The sequence below is a fragment of the Triticum aestivum genome, chromosome 3D (genome assembly GCF_018294505.1).
Source record: "Triticum aestivum cultivar Chinese Spring chromosome 3D, IWGSC CS RefSeq v2.1, whole genome shotgun sequence".
Classification (NCBI taxonomy): domain Eukaryota; kingdom Viridiplantae; phylum Streptophyta; class Magnoliopsida; order Poales; family Poaceae; genus Triticum; species Triticum aestivum.
This window is the reverse complement of record NC_057802.1, coordinates 19,308,159-19,328,990: the sequence shown is the minus strand read 5'-3', so window position 1 is coordinate 19,328,990 and position 20,832 is coordinate 19,308,159. Positions and strand designations below refer to the sequence as shown.

Genomic DNA, 20,832 nt, shown 5'->3' with positions numbered 1-20,832 from the left:
CGGCGTCAAGGACGACCGCATGCTGGCCGGGTGCACCGCCGTATTCGGCCTCATCATCGTCGGCCTCGCCGCGTTTTGGGTGTGGCTTGCTCGCACGTACCGGAGACGGCGACTCGTCGGAGGAGCCTGCTACGCCGCCACCAGCAGAAGCACTAGAAGAAGGGCTGCAGCCTGCTGTTGCACCACGCCTACCTATCTAGATATTCGGTCATCCCGTTTGATTTGATCAGACTACCTGCATACAAAGTGTTTATTTGCTTTTTGGAAACAAAGTGTTTATTTGTTGGGAACACAGTGCAAACGTAGACGCTCATACATATACACTCATTTCTATTAATGCACACACGCACACCCTACCTTATTCGGACTTCCGAGAGACTGAACCGGCACATCTTACTGATATTGACGAAGTCGCCACAGATGTCTTTGTAGTCGATGGGAACTCCTCATCCCACTGAAAGCACATCGATGAAAGGCCTAAAATAAATCTAGAAAAATGCGAACACTGGTGTCAACTCTAGGCCTTGAACTCTGGTGGGCAGAAAATACCTGTTATGCTACCCATCCAACATAAGTTGGTTCCCACCAAATTTTTTTTTAAAAGGAGGATGACCCTCGACCTCTGCATCAGGGTAATGCATACAGTCAGTTTATTAAGGCCTTTTATTAATTATTGCCAAGACTTTAGAGCATCTACAACCAGGTGTCCCAAAACTGGCTTAAACACCCGGGCGGCCCGTCCAGTCACTGACCGGTCATGAAATGTCGATCCAGACGGGCGCCTCAAATGGGCCTCAAACGCCCGGGGGTCACTGACATGTCATGAAATGTGACCCAGACGGGCGCCTCAAACGAGTCTCAAACGGTCGGGCTGACCGGTACCCCTCATATCTATCCCAAATATGGGGCAGATATGGAGACATCCGGGCGCGCCCGCGACATCAGACCCGACAGCCCGACCCCACGCCAAATTGCACCATATCCACCCCAGAGCTGCTGGATCCATTTGCTCTTCCTCTCTTGTTCCCCCTCTGCGCCTTCACACCCACTCCGCAGCCGTTCCTAGCTTCTGTCCCGCCAGCTCTGGCAGAGCAGTCCTCTCACCCGTCCATGCCGCGGGGGTCGTTGTCGCCGGCCCGAACGGCACCATGGTACGTCCGACAACTCTCTGGCTCCGCCTTGCGCTTGATGTGTTCGACACATTGTCTGACCGGATTTTTTGTGATTTTATTAGAGAAAACGATGGATTCCGATGCTTCGTCCTACGAGGAGTATGGACCGACAACGCTTGATCAAATGATTTAAGATGACTTCTTCGACTCCTCAGATTCGACACATAATCATGCTCAGTACCAACATTTGTTATTTACGTGCGACATTGGCTTGTATGATCAACATGTATGGATTTAAGAGTCTGGATTTGAGATATCCGTATGCCAGGAGCGAAATATGAGTGCCCGTCCGGATGCGTCCGCGAGCCAGCCCGGGCGCGTTCGCGGGCGTATAGGGGGCGAATTTGTCAAGTCCAGCTGTAGATGCTCTTACAAAGTAATACATCAATAAGTCTGAGGCCACCGTCATGGCAACATGTGTCGCTACTCCTAACAACTTGATGAAGGGGTGCGTATTATCCAGGCCGCCTGCCAAGACCTCACACCAAAACCGAACATCTAAGCGTGAGGTTTCAACCAAGGCGCAATCAGTGGGTCTAAGGCACACAATGATCCAGCACAGTCCCAGTGGGCACCGCATGCACACGGTGCAGAGGCCGCCTCCATCGCCCTCCACCGATCCATCTTCAGAGGAGGTATTGGCGCATCGACCTTGTCGGGCCTGCCGTCGACACCCCCACGACACCAGACACGCCACCTCCCTACGCGCGTCCTTCATCACACATCTGTCGCCGAGACCCTGCAGCACCATGCCGCCGAGACTCCACGTCATCGATGAGTCACATGAAACGCCGCTCCACCGCTGAAACCGTCCACTGGTCCCTCGAGCCAATGCGCACCTCAAAGAATGACGCCCCCAAGGGGGAAACGACACAAGAGCGCTGCCATCATCCGATCGACTAATCTAGGGTTTCCCCCGAGGAAGCGGAAAGAGGTTTGAAACTTCTCCACGGCTATGCCTTCAAGAAGGGGACGGCACAGAAGAGCGCTGCCATGCCAGCCATGGCAACTAGCCGAGAGCAAGGTTTTCGATCACCTGTATCTTCTCAACAAACCTCCATCCAGCATCGTGTGCACAGGACTGCCAACGTTCTCCGCCACCGCGCATCGAGCAAGCCACACCGGCCAGATCTGATCTGACTGGAGGCCAAACCATGCATGCAGCAGACTCATCCACCAGGCCCACCACGCCGCCGCTGATCCGAGGTCAGATGGCCCACCGCCGCCTGAAGCAAGGTCGGCCGCCGCACTGCCAAGACCCAAATGATTGCTCCTCCTCACGCCGAGGGGCCCCGTACCCCCATGCCACAGGGAGAGAGAGACCCCCGCCACATCCATCGGCCCTCGGGCTTAGCCGGCCCATGCCATAGGAGAGAGGGACCCCCGCCACATCCATCAGCCCTCGGGCTTAGCCCAGCTGGCGGCGTCCCCCGGCGGTGATGGAGGGAGGGGAGGAAGGAGGTGACATCCCCGGCGCCTGCCAATAACAGGCTGCTAATATGTACGTCCAACCTACCGTAATTCGTCGTCATGTTAAACGTGGACACGTAAGTGTTGAGCCAGTTTGATCACTTTCTAAGTCATTTTTTTAACAAAAAGGTCTTCTGTGGTTTTTCCACTCCCGAGGAAATTATATCTCCCCACACGAAGAGAAAAAAAGAGATAGGACACTATATCTAGCTAGTTGGGCTATACTCTGCAGCGGATTAGTGGACACAGAGTATCTACTCCCGAGCTTATATGCTCCCTAATTAACAGTAAAATCAAAATAGATACTAAAAAATTCTAAAAGTATCTGGTGCAAACTTAGACAAATGTTCTCAATGCTTGCAAATTTTTTATCCCGAAATAACATTCGTGAAAGTCATGGTAAAAAAAATCAACACTCCAAAAATGCTATTTTCGTAAGTATTTTGGAGTGCTGTTTTTGTTTTTTTCATGACTTCCACGAATGTTATTTCGGGGTTATAATTTACAAGCACCAAGAACATTTGTCAACGTTTGCACCAAAAAAAATCAGGATATTTTGGATTTTTTTTCATTTTTTGGGGACTTCCTTGTTCATCCCGAGCTCATTGAGCTTGGGAGTAGAAGGGGACTTCCGCGGATTAGTGGCTCCGTAGTTGTGGATTTCATCTGAACCATACAAAGGATGGTTTTTTCCTCTCTGTTTTTTGCGGGATCCTCTTTTTCTTTTCATCCTTGGCTTACTCACGGCAAATGAATTGGATTGATGGGCTTTTGAGGAAACAACATTGAACCCCATGGTTCTGCATAAACCGCTCGGTTCACTGGTTTTTAACTGGTTCGTCCGATTTTTTTCAGTTTGATTGCTCGAAAGGTCTGCAAGGCCTGAAGAACCACCGCAGTTGCGGGTTCCGGGATTTTCCGTTTCGACTGCTGGAACGGTCTGTTTTTCTTCGGTCTGATCACCGGGCCGGTTCTGCTGCACATCAGTGTGGCACTAGCAGTTCTCTACCCATGTTAGTTTTTTTTATAAAGGGTGCTTTTATTATCTCAAAATGTAGCATCAAGTGGATAGAAAACATTATGAGTACCACCCGGCCTCTGCATAACTAGGATGCACAAAGCCAAACAACAAAAGTCTGTCGAAAGGAAAAGTAACAAAAATGACAAGTCGACAACAGTAGAGTCTTATAGACCGACACTATACCTATGTCAAAAATGGAGGTAGATCGATTCAGAAGTTATGATGCCACCCATGTTGGAAAAAAAAACCTCCATAGCCGCCTGGTCCAACCGCGTACACAACGCCTTGAACAACGGTTGGTGCTCCTGTCGTTGTAGCGTAGACCACATACGAAGCAAGTGCGTACAACGGAAAATAACCTGTAGAGGAGAAGCATTTTTGTCCTTAAAAATTAAATTATGTTTACATGGCCAAAGCGACCAAAGTAAGGCATACGCTCCCACCCTTATTAGCGTTTTGAACTTATTTGAAATACCGTCCAATCAATGATCAAATATATTGGCAACACTTATGGGCGGATACAAATTTGACGCGATTTGGATGACTGACCATGTAGAACTTGCATTGAAAAAAGAGGTGCTTGATTGTCTCGTCATGAGCACAAAAGCAACACTGCTTACTTCCTGGCCAGTTGCGTCATGCAAGGTTGTCTTTGGTTAGCACAACTCCCCTACGAAGATACCACATGAAGATTTTAACTTTTAGTGAAATCTTCGACTTCCAAATTTTCTTGTTATTACTCACTGGTACCTCAAAATGCATTAGCGCACGATAGATAGAGTCTACTGTGAAAGACCCCGATGTAGTAAGGTTCCAGCGAAAAACAACCCGGCCTTGTGTCAGGTTAATCGAATCCAGTCGGGATAGAAGATTATGCCATGACATAAGTCGGGGGGCAATCAAGTCCCGCCTGAACGAAATATTCGGCGGAGACGAACTGTGCACATGTGCAATAGTATTATTTTAATCACGAGCAATGGTGTATAAGGCTGGGTATTGTTCTCAGAGATTGGAATTTCCCAGCCATATGTCTTCCCAGAAACGATTTTCTAACCCGTCTTTTATCGCGAAAGACCCAAATTAGTTGGCAACCACCTCGAATGAAGCTCCTAGACCGTCCGTGTCCGTCCACTCGGGGTGGCTTCGGCACTTCTCATGTGACCAACAACTTCGCTACTACTCCTTTTCTGGCATATAAAGTCTCCAACAATCAAGGGGCGGTTTTTGTTTTATCCAACTGAATGTTGCTAATGGTGGTTTTAGGACGGAGCATGACAAAAAATGTTGTTTTGTCCAACTGAATGTTACTGAATGCCAAAAAAATGCTAGCCGTAAAATTGATGAGTTGAACACATGTGCTTGTTATCATCTTCCATTTGTACTGGTTAATTTGAGGAAGAAACTACGGTACACAAGATAGGTACCAGGGGAAGATCAGAAAGACACTTCAAGACTCAAGTACTACTTAGTAGTTTCTCGCTTCATCTTTCATGTGATTACGAGGTCACGATAGAGCTCACGAAAGTCAGCGAGCCGGGCGCCTGAGCATGCATTGTGTTGTAGTACGTATGGACACACAAACAAAGTCAACAAACACTTCTCGAGTAAGTGTAACATCAACATCATGGGACACGGGTTAATTAATTCAAGATGCCAATGCCATGCAGCATTTGGATTTGTGATGAACTAGCAAGCATTTCCGGCCAGGTTCAGAGAGAGAGAGAGAGACAGAGCACAGGTAGATCACTCGTGCACGGTTAGAGACGGCGGCTGGCAGTGGCGTAGCCAGGATTTTATGTCAGGGTGGTCCAATTGGCACAAAATAAAATATATACCACAAATTTAACAAACCAACATATGCACGCATAATATATCCAAAGCACATATCAATAAGGTCTTTCAAAGCATATTAAAATTCATGTTCAAGTCTTACATTTGCGTAAAATATAACACACCTTATTTGTCGGTATACCGCCTTCTCAAGACCATGAAAGTCTCAATTATATTATCTTCATTCACTTTGGAGAAAGCATCTCGTTCGATGTATGTGACTAGGCAATCATCCAAAAGACTATCACCCATCTTGTTTCTTAACTTGTTTTTGACCACACTCATTGCAGAATATGCTCTTTCAACACTTGTTGTTGCCACCGGTAGAAGCAATACCAATTTTAGAAGCAAGTAAACCAAATTATGAACTATATGCCTCCTTGTTTGAACAAGCTTAACTGAGAGATCAGCAAGATTTTCTAGGCCTTTGAAGTTGTCATCTTTTCTCATGTCATCAATATAGTTATCAAGTTGCATTTCAAGGTGCATCAAGTCAGAGCTCGAAAAATCATTGGGGTAGAACTCAGCAAGTCTACGTACCTTTTGTGCATCAAAAGCAGAAAATGAGTTGGCAGGATTCAAGGCCGACATACAAGAAAGCAACTCCATATTGACCTCATCAAACCGATTGTCAAGCTCTTGACTGGTTTTATCAATAATCCCAATATAAATTTCCCTTCTAAAGTGATCTGCATTTGTTTGAGATTGCACAAACCGTGTTGATCTTCCATAAGGGACATAATTATTCTCCATTACAGGAACTTCAATGCCATGTTTGTTGCAAAAAGAAAATTGTGCTTTGAATTGATAATTGACAAATCGCAAATCTTCAGAGGAAAAGGAAATTGTGCTTTGAATTAGAGAAGAATAAACATCTTACTCTAATACTCTGGATTGAAATAGAAAAGAAATCAACTAGCGCATTGCACGGGGCTGTACCTATGCGTGTGTGCGCGGTTCAGTACTGGCGCGGTTCCTTCGTTGACCGCCGGGACGCGCGTCCTTCGCCGGCCGCCTGGCCGTCGTCCGGTCATCGCCTGCGGGTGCCCTGCCGGAGTGCCGGCCTTGCGCAGTTGCGCTAGGCGATGGTGCTAGCCGCTAGGGTTTCAGACTCCGAAGACTAGAGGAAGAGGAGACGACGGGGAGTCGGGAATTAGGAACGATCAGCGTACATACAGATAACAGGCGTATCTGAGATGAAAGAAACGAGCCATGTATATGGGCTGAGACCTGAGTTGGGCATGGATATGTTTTTTTCAGAGAAGTACTAAACTAATGGGCCAAATTCCAGGGTGGTCCATGGACCACCCTGGCCACCCTACAGCTACGCCACTGGCGGCTGGAGCTTGGCGTCGAGCACCTCGGAGCAGACGTTGCCCATGGCGCGGTAGAAGGCGGCGAGGCTGGCGAGCTGGGCGACGGACATCTTGGCCATGAGCGCCCGCGCCGCCGCCTCCCGCTCCTCGCTCACCTTGAGCCTGTTCATGTACCCTGACGCGTTCCTCACCGTTGCGCCCATCTGCTTCAGCCGCTTCTCCTGCTGCACGCTCAACGCCGTGTTCGACTCCAGGAACTCCGCGCCGACATCGAGGTCCCCGTCCCGGTGCTCCGCCGGATGCTGCGCGCCGGTGTTGTCGCTGAAGGCGTGCATGTTCTTGGCGAGCGAGAAGCTCCGGCCGATCACCTTGCGCTGCTTCTCTACTTCCCGGTTCAGTTTGGGCGACGTGGTGACCGCGCTCCGGCCGTGCACGTGCGCTGCGGCCAGTTTCGCCTGGTATGCCACGACCGCGCGGACGAACTCCTGGTAGGCCTTGGCGCAGCCGGGGTAGTCGAACTCGTCGGTGCCCTCCTTGCGCATGCGCTCCGGGTGGAACTGGAGCCCCATGATGAACTTGCCGTCGCCGGGGTTGTACGCGTCGGGGTCGTAGAACCCTTCGATCAGCCCGTCCGGCGCATGCGCCATCGGCACGAACCGGTCGGCCAGGCGCCGCACGCCCTGGTGATGATAGCTGTTCACCATCACCTGGTCCCCATCAAGCAACGACTCCGCGAACCAGTCGTGCAGCGGCGTGCCGGGGAGCACGCGCACCGGGTGCCGGTGCCCGTCGTAGTTGGTGTAGTCCATGTGGCAGACGGCGGCGTCGGCCGCGGGGTGGAGCTCGTGCTCGACGTCCTGGTAGAGCGAGCCGCCGCAGGCGACGTTGAGCACCTGCGAGCCGCGGCAGATGCCGAGGAACGGGACGTTGCGCTCGAGGCACCGGCGCGCGAGGAGGAGCTCGATGGAGTCCTTCTCGTTGTCCACGGCGGCGTCGCTCGGGTGGAGGCTCCGCACGGCCTCGAGCTGCTCCGCCGAGAGCGCGTAGCCTTCACCGTCGCCGTCGCCGCCGGCGCCGTAGAGGGAGGGGTTGATGTCCTCTCCCTCGCAGAGGAGCACGCCGTGGATGGGCTCGAAGGAGTCGAGCATGGCGTGCACGCCGGCGACCCGCGGCACGATGACCGGCACCGCGCCGTAGCTCACCACCAGGTCCAGGTGGTACTCCCCTGCATCAATCCATGCATGCAAAGGTTAACATTCTTCCAACGAATCCACCAATATTTGCACAGGACAAAACTTGTCAAGACGAAACATACCGACGAAGTCGACGAACTTGTTCTTGCGGACGGTGCGGCGGGAGACGATGAGCACGCGGGGGAGGATCAGATCAGGGGAGGGAGACATGGCTAGGCTACCTACCTCCTCTTGCCTCCAAATTCTCAACCTTAACCGAACAAGGACTTGTGTGGAGGTCGGTGTGTTCTTGTTAGTTTCTTGGGTGGGGAAGATGCATCTGGATTCAGGTATTTATAGAAGGCGATCAGGATGATGGATGGAGGCAGCGCTGATGGATCGATCTTATCACGAAAATTATTTAGTTCCAATACTGGAGCGCATTACTACCATTTGGTACTAGAAGTAATTAACTGGTGCCGACGTCATTACCTACGACGTGGGTGGGCAACCCCGTCTGGGCGCCGCGTGCACACACCGCAGGTCAAAGGGCCAAGCTCGATATTGCTACATGCACCCAAAAATAAGCATTTAAAAAAATTACTAAAACTTGTTAGCATTGGTGATTGACGCATATCCAGCAGTCCAGCACAGCATATGCTACGAATTGCTCTAATCTCTTCAGTCTTCTTCCCACAATCACATAAAAATCATATTAGTATTGATCTAATCTGGCGGAAAGCCATGTCAACTTTGGGCTCTGTTTGGATTAGATGAACTTTGAGTTTGTGTTCAGGTCGCTCCAGTGGTCATTATCGTCGCTAGATGTTTTACGTATCAGGATGTAATTTTTCGTTACTTCTGATATTTTTTGCACTATCATGGCACATGAGGAATAGATTGGAAGTTTTCGTCGCAGACTACACAGGTCGCACCAGATCCGCCTCGTCTTCGGTGGCCCTAGGGCCATGGAGGTGCGGTGGATCCTGCCAAGGGCCGGCGGGAGGGCTTCGTTTTTAGTCTTTCCTTTCAGTTTGGTTAGGGTTTGTGTTCTGCTCAGGAAGGCGAAACGGCGGCGGCTCCCTGAAGATGAAATAAAGGTCTCCCCGCCTAGCCCCTGTTCCAGCGGTGCGTCTAGCATCATTTGTGGGCGTGTGGAGGTGTCTCCGGCGGATCTATCTTTGGTGGATTTGCTCGGATCTCGTTGGTGTTCGTCTACGTTCGTGTGTCTTCAGATTTGATCCTTTCGATCTACATTATTCTTCATCTGGGGCGATTCCTGTTCTGGTGCGCTGGTCCTATGGGGCCTTAGCACGACGACTTTCCGACTATCTACTACAACAAGTTGTGCCCAACTCCGACGATGGAGGGGCGAAGATAGCAGCGCGCCTTTGGCTTGCTTCAGCGCTTGTAGTCGTCGCTAGGTGGTCTATGGATATGGATGTAATTTTTATTATTTTCGGTATTCGTTGTACTGCCATAATTGAAAATGAATAGATTGAAAGATTTCCCGCAAAAAAAACCCTCTATGCAGCCTCCGTCACCACTGGGCGCTGAAACAATGGCTATGTCTCCAAAATTCTGTTAGGTAAATAGATAATTTCCAATGCTTTGCAACTGGGTATAAATATTCTAGTATGTTAGGCCGTGATTTACCTGCCCATATTAATATGATTTTGTACATAAGTGCTTACCTAATAAATTTCTGCCGGTGATTTACCTGCCAAAATAAATGTTAAGTTTTTTTTGGTAACCACTTATTGGCTTTATCAAAGGGAAAAATGATAAATCAATTGAAGGTGGGGCAATGAAGGCGGTTTTCGGAGGAAAAATAACTTTTGGAAAAACCAGAGATAGGAGCGAAAAATCAAAACAGAGAAAAGGAGGATAAGTACCTAAGGTTGAACGAAGGATACTATGGATGAAAAAATGTTACTCCCTCTGATCCATATTACCTATCGCTCAAACGGATGTTATTTTTAAGTATTTATAAGTAGAGATTAATGAAATTGGGCACATGTGCATCATAAATAGTACATGATGCATGTGTTTTTACTTGTTTCATGCTTTTGAAGTTATAGCAAATTGAAAATATCCTTCATTTGGAATACCTTCACTTTCTGATAGAGCAAAATAGTCATGCATGGATGGTCTCCGACTAATGTAACAAGTTTTATTTCTAACAAATATACTACTGGCAACTTCCGCTTGTTCGAACCTTATTATCAGCCCCATAATTAAACAGTACATTGGGTAAACACATGATAAGCAAACCTTAATTTGTGCCGAACCACCATGCTGTGCTTTGGTGATCATTCATCTTTTTCACTTTTGTTTTGGCAGTAAGACATGAACTTATTCAAACCTAGTATGTTTGCTCGAAAATTCAAGCATGACTAAAGTAATCTTAGAGGCATGTGATCCTTGCTTCGCCACTTGATTTTGACAAATTAGCCTTATATTTAACTGGGTTTAATTCGATAAATTTTGTGAGTAGTGAGAGCAGATGCGAACGTGTTTGGTCGTTATCCTGGGTAGGCCGATGACACGCAGCTGATGTTACGTTCCAGCGTGCGTGCTCATCCTCGTCTTAAACGTGGATTGCGTCAGATGTTTAGCCAGTTCGGCCGTGTTTCGATGAGGATGTAGTTCGTCATATGTTATTTTGAAGTATTTATAAGTAGAAGAGATTAATGAAATTGGGCACATGTGCATCATAAATAGTACATGATGCATGTGCTTTTACTTGTTTCATGCTTTTCAAGTTATAGCAAGTTAATTTCGGTCACACGTGATCCGCTCTAGCTATTAATTGGTGAGAAAATTGATTCGCTTAATTAGTTCCTAGCCGTGCCTTTTCTTCTCAAAGGACATAGGCCCATGAGAATACGACAGCTCTGTCTGCCGAGGGTGATTAAGAAAGAACACGAGCAGTGAGTTGCGTTTGGGCAAAATATATGTTCATATGATGGGGAGGATCTGAGGCACAGAGTCTCTCGCGTGTGCCTTTTTTTTTTGGCTTTTGATTTTAAAAATTTTATATGTTTTGGACGAAAAGTGCTAATTAAATTATGTTTTCATATTCGTGTTTCTCGTGACCAGCGCTTTAAAATAAGATCTGTTTTGAATAAATTTTGATGAATTTTTGTAAAAGTATGTTAAGTTTGAACTGTTGAAACGTAGTATGGCTGACCGATAAAAAACACTTATGTTATGCCTATGACCGACAAATAAAATTGCTTAAAGTTTTATCTCTGAAACTTGGTACAAGCAAGCGAGAAAATCGGAATTTTCTCATGCTTAAAACGTACTATGCCCTCGTGCGGGATCCAACTACTTCACGAATCGAGCGGCCGGGCTGCCCCCCCTCCACCACCTAAGTGCTCCTGGGAATTTTCATTCATATGATTATATGTGCAATCATATGGAACTGGAGGTGAAATTTATTGCATGCATGAGGGCTGGCTCTTTCCTTTTCCTTTCCCCTCCTCAATCCCTCGCTCTCGCAGGCGACGGGAGGAACCGCAGCCGCCGGTTGCACCCCCTCCCCTTCTATCCTTCACCCGGCCGCCGCCGGCAGCGGCGGGCCTCCTCGTCTCCCCACGCATGGGGCTTGGCGCGGGGCAAGCTCGCTGGGCCGGGGCACCGCACTTGGGTAGGGCGCGACGGCGCGACGGATCTCCGCTCGGTGACGGCGCCTGACAGGCTCTGTGGCGTGGCGGGCTACTTGCTGGAGGAGCGCACCTCCTGGAGCCATGGCGTGGGGCTAGAGCATCGGATCTGGCACCTAGCTCAAGGTGGCGACGCGGGCCGGCTGCCGCTATATCTCGGTGGTAGTGGTGGCTGGTGGAGGTAGGCCGACGACCTTGGGTGTGGCTGCGTGGTGCTGGCATCCAATGGTGGTCAGGGCTCCGCGGCTCTCTACGGGCGCGTGGACGACGTTGGCGGACTCGATGGCGGCCGTGGTTGGTTACGGTGGGAGCTACTGTGGGCGTGGAGACTGCCTGGTGTCCGGAGCTGCCGGTGCCCGAGCAGCTCCATGTCGTGATCTAGAATCGCCAGATCGAACGGGGTACTGGCTGTCGCCTCTCTCCCGAGGTGCTGCTAGCAGGTGGTCAGTGGTGTGGGCTCGGATGCGGGTGTGTGGTCGCCTGCCTTGTCAGGGCTGGCCCCAGTCCTGCTGCCTAGTTCGCAGTCGCTGGGTAGCTATGGTGGCGGTGCTACCCGGCAAAGGCCCCTTTCTTGTCGGCTTTGTTGTGGGACCCTGTGGGCTAGCGGGGAGGTGGTTGCTTCCCGGCCTAGTGGTGGTTTCTGCCTATTGTGGTGTCACGGAGTTGTTCGAAGAGGAATGTCGGGGTGGCGGCCCCGGGTGGCGGGCTACTCGGTGGGTTCTCCGATGAGTCACCGGGTAGTGATGGTCGTTGCGTTTCTCGGTCGTGCGGATGGCAAGGAATGCGTCATAGGGAGGCTCTGGTGCTTTCTTTGTCAAGGGTGAGGAGGTGCCCAGTTCTAGTTATGGAGTTCCTGGCTACACCGTGGTGAACGGCTTGGCGCCTGTTTGGCTGGTGGATGCAACTGGGTGAAAGCTCTGTGCTTCGGCACCGGCGACGATGACACCTATGGGTGTCGCTCTCCTCTTGAGGACGTTGTCGTACTTGCATCCCCTGGTAGCATTCCACGTGAAAATCTTGTTCCGTTTCATCGGAAGCGGTGATGGCAACGCATGGCGCCGTTCCCCCTCTTGAGGGCATTGCCAAGGGAGCCCAGGAGTTGGTGGTCGTTGCCTTAAAGCCTTTTTCGGAATAAATTTATTGCATGCATGTGATAGTTGTTTAAGAAACAACACTAGAGTGAAATATTTACTTGCAACGTGGGCACCTTTATTTTTCTCTTGTCTAGGAACTCCCATTTATGTCGACAGACTTACCAATTCATAATAAATGGAAACTTCAACAAAAAACTCACATGATGAAAAAAATGGTATATCAATTGGAAGGAAGGTAGTGTTAATTCGGTGAAATTTTCACGAGCACGACCCAAAAGGAGTTGTGAAGAGAATGGATTATACAAGGGCCAAAATGTTTTCGCAAGAAACTAATAAAAAAAGTATTGTCTCGTAAGCTGGTTCAAAGTAAGTTTGTCAAAAAAATATTAGTCGCTACTAATCCACAGATGGTAGAGTTGATGGCTTGCCGGAGAGCCATCTTCTTGGCGCAAGAACTTAGCACTCAGAGAGTGATTTTTGAGACGGGTTGACAAGTGGCGGTTCATGAGATCATGAGTTAGGAAAATGATGTTTCAGCTAATGGGCAAATAGTTGAAGAGATTAATGGTTTGCTTACTCCATTTCAGGACTTTAGTGTTGCTTGGGTGCGATGATCAGCGAATAAAGTTACACACATTCTACTCAGGTTAGGTTGCTGTAAGTCTTTTATATAAAACATGGTTCCATGTGGCTCCTGAGAGTGTTAGCTCGGAGTTAACTTCAGTGGGGGCCTATGAACTTTGAATAAATAGGTGATGGTGGCGTTGATGGCTTGCTGGAGATCCATCTTCTTGGTGCAAGAACTTAGCACTCAGAGAGTGATTTTCGAGACGGATTCACAAGTGGCGGTTCATAAGATTCTGAGTGAGTAAAATGATCTTTCAGCTAATGGGCAAATATTTGAAGATATTAATGGTTTGCTTACTTCATTTCAGGACTTTAGTGTTGCTTGGGTGCGACGATCGGCGAATAAATTTGCACACATTCTAGCCAGGTCAGGTTGCTGTAAGTGTTTATGCAAAACTTTGGTTCCATGTGGCTCCTAAGAGTGTTAGCTCGGAGTTAAGTTCAGAGGGGGGGGGGGGGGGGGGCTACGAACTTTGAATAAATAGGTGACATTTCTCATAATTTTTTTCCCAAAGACTGGAGGTCACTAAATTCAGCATTTTGCAAACAATGAACCAGAGCCTACTTTGCAAATTGTTACGGAAGCTAAAAAACAGTATAAGTAAATGGCAAAGGATGCTTACAAGAAATTATCTACATAGACATATATTGTGCAGCGGAAGAGGGAGATAGAGGATCATTTTTTGGCAAAGCTTGGTAAATGTCAACCATGTATTCCAAAAACACGCTCCGAAAGAATTGTAGGCTGACGATAGCAAAAATATTTTCTGGGAAGATGCTTGATTCAATTGAAAATCCTTGGCAACATAATTCCAAGATTGTATACTATTGCCTGCACAAGGAAGGTAACAGCCAGGAAGATTTTGGCAGAATAACTACATACTGCAAGCTTTAGAAGAAGATTACATGGCGATCTAGCACAACAATGGTATTTGCAAGATTTGGTAAGCTCAGTGGAACTGGGGAATGAGGATGTCAAAGTGAAATGGAAGTATCTAGACACAAATGGATAGTTCACAACCACCACTGGTAGAAAATGGGCCTTTAGTCCCGGTTCGCAAAGGCCTTTAGTCCCGGCTGTGCAACCGGGACTAAATATGCACGACTAAAGACCCCCCCCCCCCTCTTTAGTCGCGCCTCTTACGAACCGCGACTAAAGGCTTTAGTCCCGGTTCTCGTGGCTAACCGGGACTAAAGGCCCGTCCACGTGGGCGCCAGGGGTCCGTCGGGGCGGAGGACCTTTAGTCCCGGTTCTCGTGGCTAACCGGGACTAAAGGCCTCCTCCGCAGGTTTAGGGTTTTAGCCCCCCTAAACCTGGTTTCTTTGCGAATTTTTTTTATTTTTTTTTATTTTCAAATTTCTGAATTATTTTAACCTCTAATCACCACCCCTCATCACTGCTCAATTTATCCTCTAATCTTTAATCACCCCTCATCATTCCAAATCATCTAACTTTCCGGACGGTCACCCATCCTCTCACTACTCCAGCCTGAGCACGCTTAACTTCCGGGTTCTATTCTCCCTCGTTTCCAAGTCTGCACTTGTTGCTTTCCTGACAATAGTAGGATGTCAATTCTATTAACCCTCAGGAATTTAGCTTGAGCGCGAAGTGACACATTTCACTGTTTGAGTTTGAAACTATTGTTTTAAAAAACAATAATTATTTAGTAACACTAATATTTCTGGAATAATTAGTTTGACCACAGTTTGACCAGATTTGACCAAAGTTTTAAAAAAACTGAAATAATTATTTAGTAATACTAATATTCTAGAATAATTAGTTTGACCATTGTTTGACCACAGTTTGACCACAATTTGAATTTTTTTGAATTTTTTTGCCTCTCCAGATCTTAAAAGCCCCATATCTTTTTTCTGTTAGGTTTTTTAGGATTTTGAAAATGTTTAGGATTTTGAAAACTTTTCGAGTAGATGATTTTTCATATAAAAAACTTTTTCATCCGAGTTCGTATGCAAAAGTTATGCCCATTTTAAGAAATTCCAGAGAGATTTTGCAAATAAAGTCGAAATTCATATTTGTTAATTTTTCCAACAACTAGACCACATATCACATGGGAAACTTATTTTATTTTATTTTTTTGACATTTCCATCATTTTCTTTTGTTTTTTCTAAAACTGAAAAGGCGATCAGGGGGGGGGGGTAGAGTTTGAAAATGAGGCCTTTAGTACCGGTTCGTGCCATGAACCGGTACTAATGCCTCAAATCCCATTAGTCGCGGTTGGCCAGACCAACCGGGACTAAGGTCTAACCTTTAGTCCCGGTTGGTCTGGCCAACCGCGACTAATGGCCTTCGGGCCAGCCTGAGGACCTTTAGTCCCGGTTGGCCAGGCCAACCGGGACTAAAGCCCCTCCCGTCCGCCAGCTGTCGACCGAGCGCGCTGGGCCCAGATAGTTGGTCGCGGGTCTCCTCCCGAACCGCGACTAAAGACCCCTTTGGTCGCGGTTCAATTATTTTGGGGACTAATGGGGGCGTATGGAAGCCTCTTTTTCTACTAGTGCACAATCTATATCTTCATCTCAGATGAGTGAATGTGGCGAGATAGATGCATGCATAGTGCCCCCAAAAATAAAAAAACCCATAAAGTTGCGTGGCTAGATTAGCATCGTAACCAAGAATAATTTGGTTAGAATGGAACATTGTATTTGTGGGTGAGAGAGAGAGAGGGAGGGAGGGAGCGAGAGAGGTAGAGGGAGAGAGGGAGAGAGAGAGAGAGCATGGATTAGCTGTTATTTGGTTTCTTACTAACCAATCTGGTATGGCAGACATGTGTCATTCAACGTAATAGAGTGCATGAGAATATTGATGACCTATTTGGTGGATGGATCCATACTCTTCCAGCATTTCAGCGAAAACTGGTGCTGTATGGGGGACTAATGGTATGCTTCACCATCTGGAAAGGCCAACTGTTGGGTGCTTTAAACATATATTCCCTAATGGTATTGCGTTTGCCATCTTTATTTGTAACATAACCATATAAATTCATGGTTGATGTTGCACAAAGATCCAACTCAAATAAGCCATGAAGCAAGGGTGCAGCTGCTCAACAAGGTGCATATGCAAGGAGGCATGGTTGACACCAACGACAAGAAGAATCTTCTAGTAATTATGAAGTATGCTTTTGCGCTTAAAAACTATTTTTGATTCTCTTGTCCTTTATGATTGCTAGTTTTGGCACCACTTTAGTATTCTTTGTAACTAGGAGTAAAATTACAATTGTTTCTTTTTTTTTGATTTGTTATTATTCTGTAATACTATGTTAGATTTGGCGCGTTTGTTTCAATGGAAATCAACACGGCCTATTTTTACCAAAATAATAATGCTGAAGAACTAGTATATCTGGTACATGTTAGCTAGCTACAATTTCTGCACATGTTTAGAGCTACCTGCTAGCTGCAAATACAAATTGTGCACATTTTAAAACATACATACGGTTGCTTATTGTTGTTTAGTTCTACTACAGAGATTTTGATATCACGTGATTTGCTCTACCTACTTGCCAGAAAATTCACTTGCTTAATAATTTGCTAGGCATATATTTTCTTCTCCAAGGACATAGGTACACTAGAATTAGACATGTTGGTGATTGTGGTTTTTTTTGCTTTTGGAAAAACAAATAAGAAATAACACAAGTAAGGTGCATTTGTGAAAAATATATGTTATATGACTACATGTGCAAGCATATGGAACACAATGCATTCTCGGGTTAAGAGTAGACATAACAACTTACTAACAACTATGTGCAGAGCTGTAATGCAATGCATTTTTCATGGTAGTCTAGAAGGAAATGCAATGCATTTTTCATGGTAGTCTACCGGGAAATCATCGGCCGGGTTCAGTTTAAGTAGGACCTTGCAATTGAAAGATAATTCTAACTCCAAGATATTGAAGTATTATCTACAAATTACTACACCTAGTTGTTTTCTAAAAAATATGAACAAATATTTATCCATGAAATACATCACTTATTTGCTTTGTTAATTATGGGCATATGTCTACTCATAAATTACTATGTGTAATTGGAACTAAATCTGTACGGAATATATCTAATCTTCACTTGCTAGTTCTGGATTACAGTAGTGAGTATTAATAGCACACCGACTAGAAGAAGACTCTTCATATCCTTGTTCTTGCTCACAATTCATAAGTCAAACCAACCGTCAAGGCTATTAAGGATACATTTTGTCAATACCACTCCAGAGCTAAGATGAGATTTACTCTAGCGCCGCTCCTAACCTCTGCCTTTCTCATACTAACATCAAGTACCATAAGGGGAGGAGCTAGCCCTACCCCCAACACACACAAATCGCTCTAGGTTCATCCGAATGTATATTTTACTATGTTCAATTGATTAATGCGATAAAATGGTTGTGATCACTTAGTTCCTTTCTCATTGTGTCGTTTCTCCTCGCATGGTTTTTTCTTGCCAGAGCTAAGGCATTTTGGTGATGTTCGCATGTGGCTGGGGAATGATGCTGACACCTCAATTTCCAAATTCATCTGCATCTCGATCGACACATCATACATGACTAGAAATTTCTCGATCAGTGTGTCCTGGTCATCTGTGCTTGTTAGTTTTTTAGTTTAGAGAAGAAAATAAATAATTTGTATCTAGAATTTCATTTTACCAACCCCCCTTGTTGATTTGTGTTATATAGGAACATAATCAGTAGTTAAAACATGAAGTTACCGGTTTACTATGAATTTTGGTATTCATTCATTTGATTTATCCTCTGTTGCATTTGTGTAGTCATGAATATGGAAAGAATTCATTCAGTCTATATAAAAATTTCTTCCTCGATACCAAAATCCTTGGTCTGGGTACCATTTAACATGTTCCTGGATCAGTTGGTTCACAGATTATTATATGCTCATGATTGTTGTTTCGTCTTCATGAAGATATTCTTGCGGATGCGCCAGCGACACCAGTTTGCATGTTATACTTTGTTAGGGAATATAGTTGACGCGCAAAAGAAATAATAGCAATGTTGTATTATACACATCAAAGCAAGACTTCTTGATGGAGAATGAATGTAGAACATAAATGTTATATTGCGCCTCCAGTTATGTGGAATTATCAACCGACCAATATATTGTGCGTGGTGTTAGAAAGAACCTAGACAAATATAATTTTTTCCGGGGTGTGGGGGCCGGGGGGGGGGGGGGGGGGGGGGGGGGGTGTAAATAAAATGTGAATTCCTAGGACGACAGATGACTAATTTTTCTAGTTAAGCCCCTCCAAAAAATTCTCTCCATTTTTTAAAGCTGAGGATGGGGCGCTTTCCAAGAAGTATATCCATGCATATGCTATATATTAGAAACTAGATGGTGCCCTGCGCGTTGCGCCAAGAATTCATTGCCATATACTCTGATGGTATTTGATTATTTGGAACCACAATCATTGGATGAATAATATAATAACTAATACTAAAAGTACATATAATTTATTATATATAGTTACTGTGGTCGGCCTTTTTCATGCGTGATAATAAGGTGGGATATGTGCATGTTGAGAGAATAATTGGATGAATAATACATATAATTTATTATATTTAATTATTGAGGTCGTTTTTTCATGCATTTTTGCATGTTGAGGTGATTCCTTTCCAGAAATGTTTGCGTGATAAGGTGGCATGCGTGCATGTGGAGAGAAATAGATTAATGAGGGCTAGCTGTTTAGATAATGAAGATGCATGTTTATATTTTGAGATGGGTTTTCTTCATGCATGTTTGCGGATGAAATGACATGTGCCATGTGTGCATGCTAAAAAAGAGATTAATATGAGAGCTCCCTATTTAGATATAGAAGGTGAGAGAGAGAGAGCTCCAGCTGCCACCGGTGGCTTGATCTTTCTCCACCAAGGCCGACACTAGCTCTTTGTTTATATATATATATATATATATACACACACACACACACACACACCTCTTTGTCCTCCCTCCATACCAATAAAAAATATCTTTTGACATGATAAACAGTGATCTATGTGACGTGCTTCCATAAGCCCTAACTAGTCCTCCAATTTCTTGCACTGCTTATGAATACACTGACATTGTTACTTGAAGGCTTACGACAGAAAAAAAGTTCCAAACATGCGCAGGAACTACTATTGCATCGTTAAGAGTCCACCGACCCCGCATGGATGAAGTGGGCGGAAACGCAGTGCAGTGAGCCTGCGGTGCCATGTTTCACGGTGAGCAGGCAGGAAGCATCCGTTGGATTCGGTTCAGCTGTCGGCTCCAGTTATGGTGCATCCTCCAAGAGCAAGGAAGCATGATAGCGGTGGACTCCGCTGCACTGCACGTACACCCGCTGCTGTGCACGCCACGTACCACCGCACTACTGCTGCTCGGCGACGGCCATGACAGAGGTCGTATCTGGCCTCCAGTACGTCTGGGCTCTTGGCCGGTTGCGCATCCAGGGGAGGTCAGCCTCAGGACGCTTCGGCCTCAATCATACCTTCTTGGCTTCTTCTACTTCCACTTCCAAAGTTCCCGGTGGGTGTGGGTGGGTGGGCATGAACTTTCGTGAACAATGGAGTACTAAAATTTGAATTTTTGTAAAAAATGGGTTTGTAAGGACTTTGTTCATAATTCGTAATTAATACAATTTATTTTATTCTAAAAATAAATGTATTTTGGACTATAGCACATTTGTTCAGGGTTTATGACGCGGAAGCCGGGTTAAGTAATCACTTTTGCAAAATTAGCAACCGTTAGGGCATCCACAGCCGCACGCCTCAAACCCACGTATATGCCCAGGAAAACGTCCTGGCCACTGACCGGCCAAAAAAAAAGACCTAGATAGGCTACTCGTAGCGGCCTCATACGCCCGGGCTGACTGGCAATACTCATATTCAGCCCATATCTGGGGCGGATATGGGGAGGTCCAGGCACGCACGGGCGAGTCAGCTTTGTCGGACTGACCACATGGACCCACACAAAAAAACTCGGAAATCATCGGTCCGACGGGTGTCTTCTTCGATTTTGATGATGTCAGTGAAGATACATTCATGGCACCGCTCGGACGCACCGCCTGAAGTCCCAAGTACGACTATTTAAGCCGGACGGCAACCCCAAACCGTAGCCTCATCCCGTTTCTACCATCTCCGTCCCCTCAGCGCTGCCATCTTCCAGTCCACAAGCCGTCCGCCGCTAGCCATGGCCGGTAGAAGCTCACGACTGGAGGAAGAGGAGGAGGAGGAGAAGGAGGAGGAGCAGGAGCAGGACGCGACCATGAAGGACGCGGAAGCGGAGAAGGAGAACGACGACGCGTGCGAGGCGGATCCGGCGCCTCCGGCTGCGGGCTTCGCCATGGTCGACTCCATGACGGAGTTTGAGTTGGCCCAATCGGAGGATGCAGTGGAGCAGCAGGCCATCCTCGACTGGAGCGACTTCCTCCAGTCGAAGGCGGAGGTGGGGGCCAACTGCCGCTTCCTTTT

At 46.6% G+C, this 20,832-nt stretch overlaps 1 protein-coding gene across 1 annotated transcript; it reads right to left on the bottom strand.

Moving 5' to 3' along the window:
- Nucleotides 1-5,168: 5,168 nt before the first annotated feature.
- LOC123073842 (putative glutamine amidotransferase GAT1_2.1) lies at nt 5,169-8,315 on the bottom strand. The gene is made up of 3 exons (XM_044496857.1): nt 8,125-8,315; nt 6,828-8,034; nt 5,169-5,428 (listed from the first exon to the last, which is right to left on the bottom strand). Exons 1-3 carry the CDS (start codon nt 8,210-8,212, stop codon nt 5,407-5,409), a joined length of 1,317 nt encoding a protein of 438 aa, XP_044352792.1. The 5' UTR covers nt 8,213-8,315; the 3' UTR covers nt 5,169-5,406.
- Nucleotides 8,316-20,832: the final 12,517 nt, after the last annotated feature.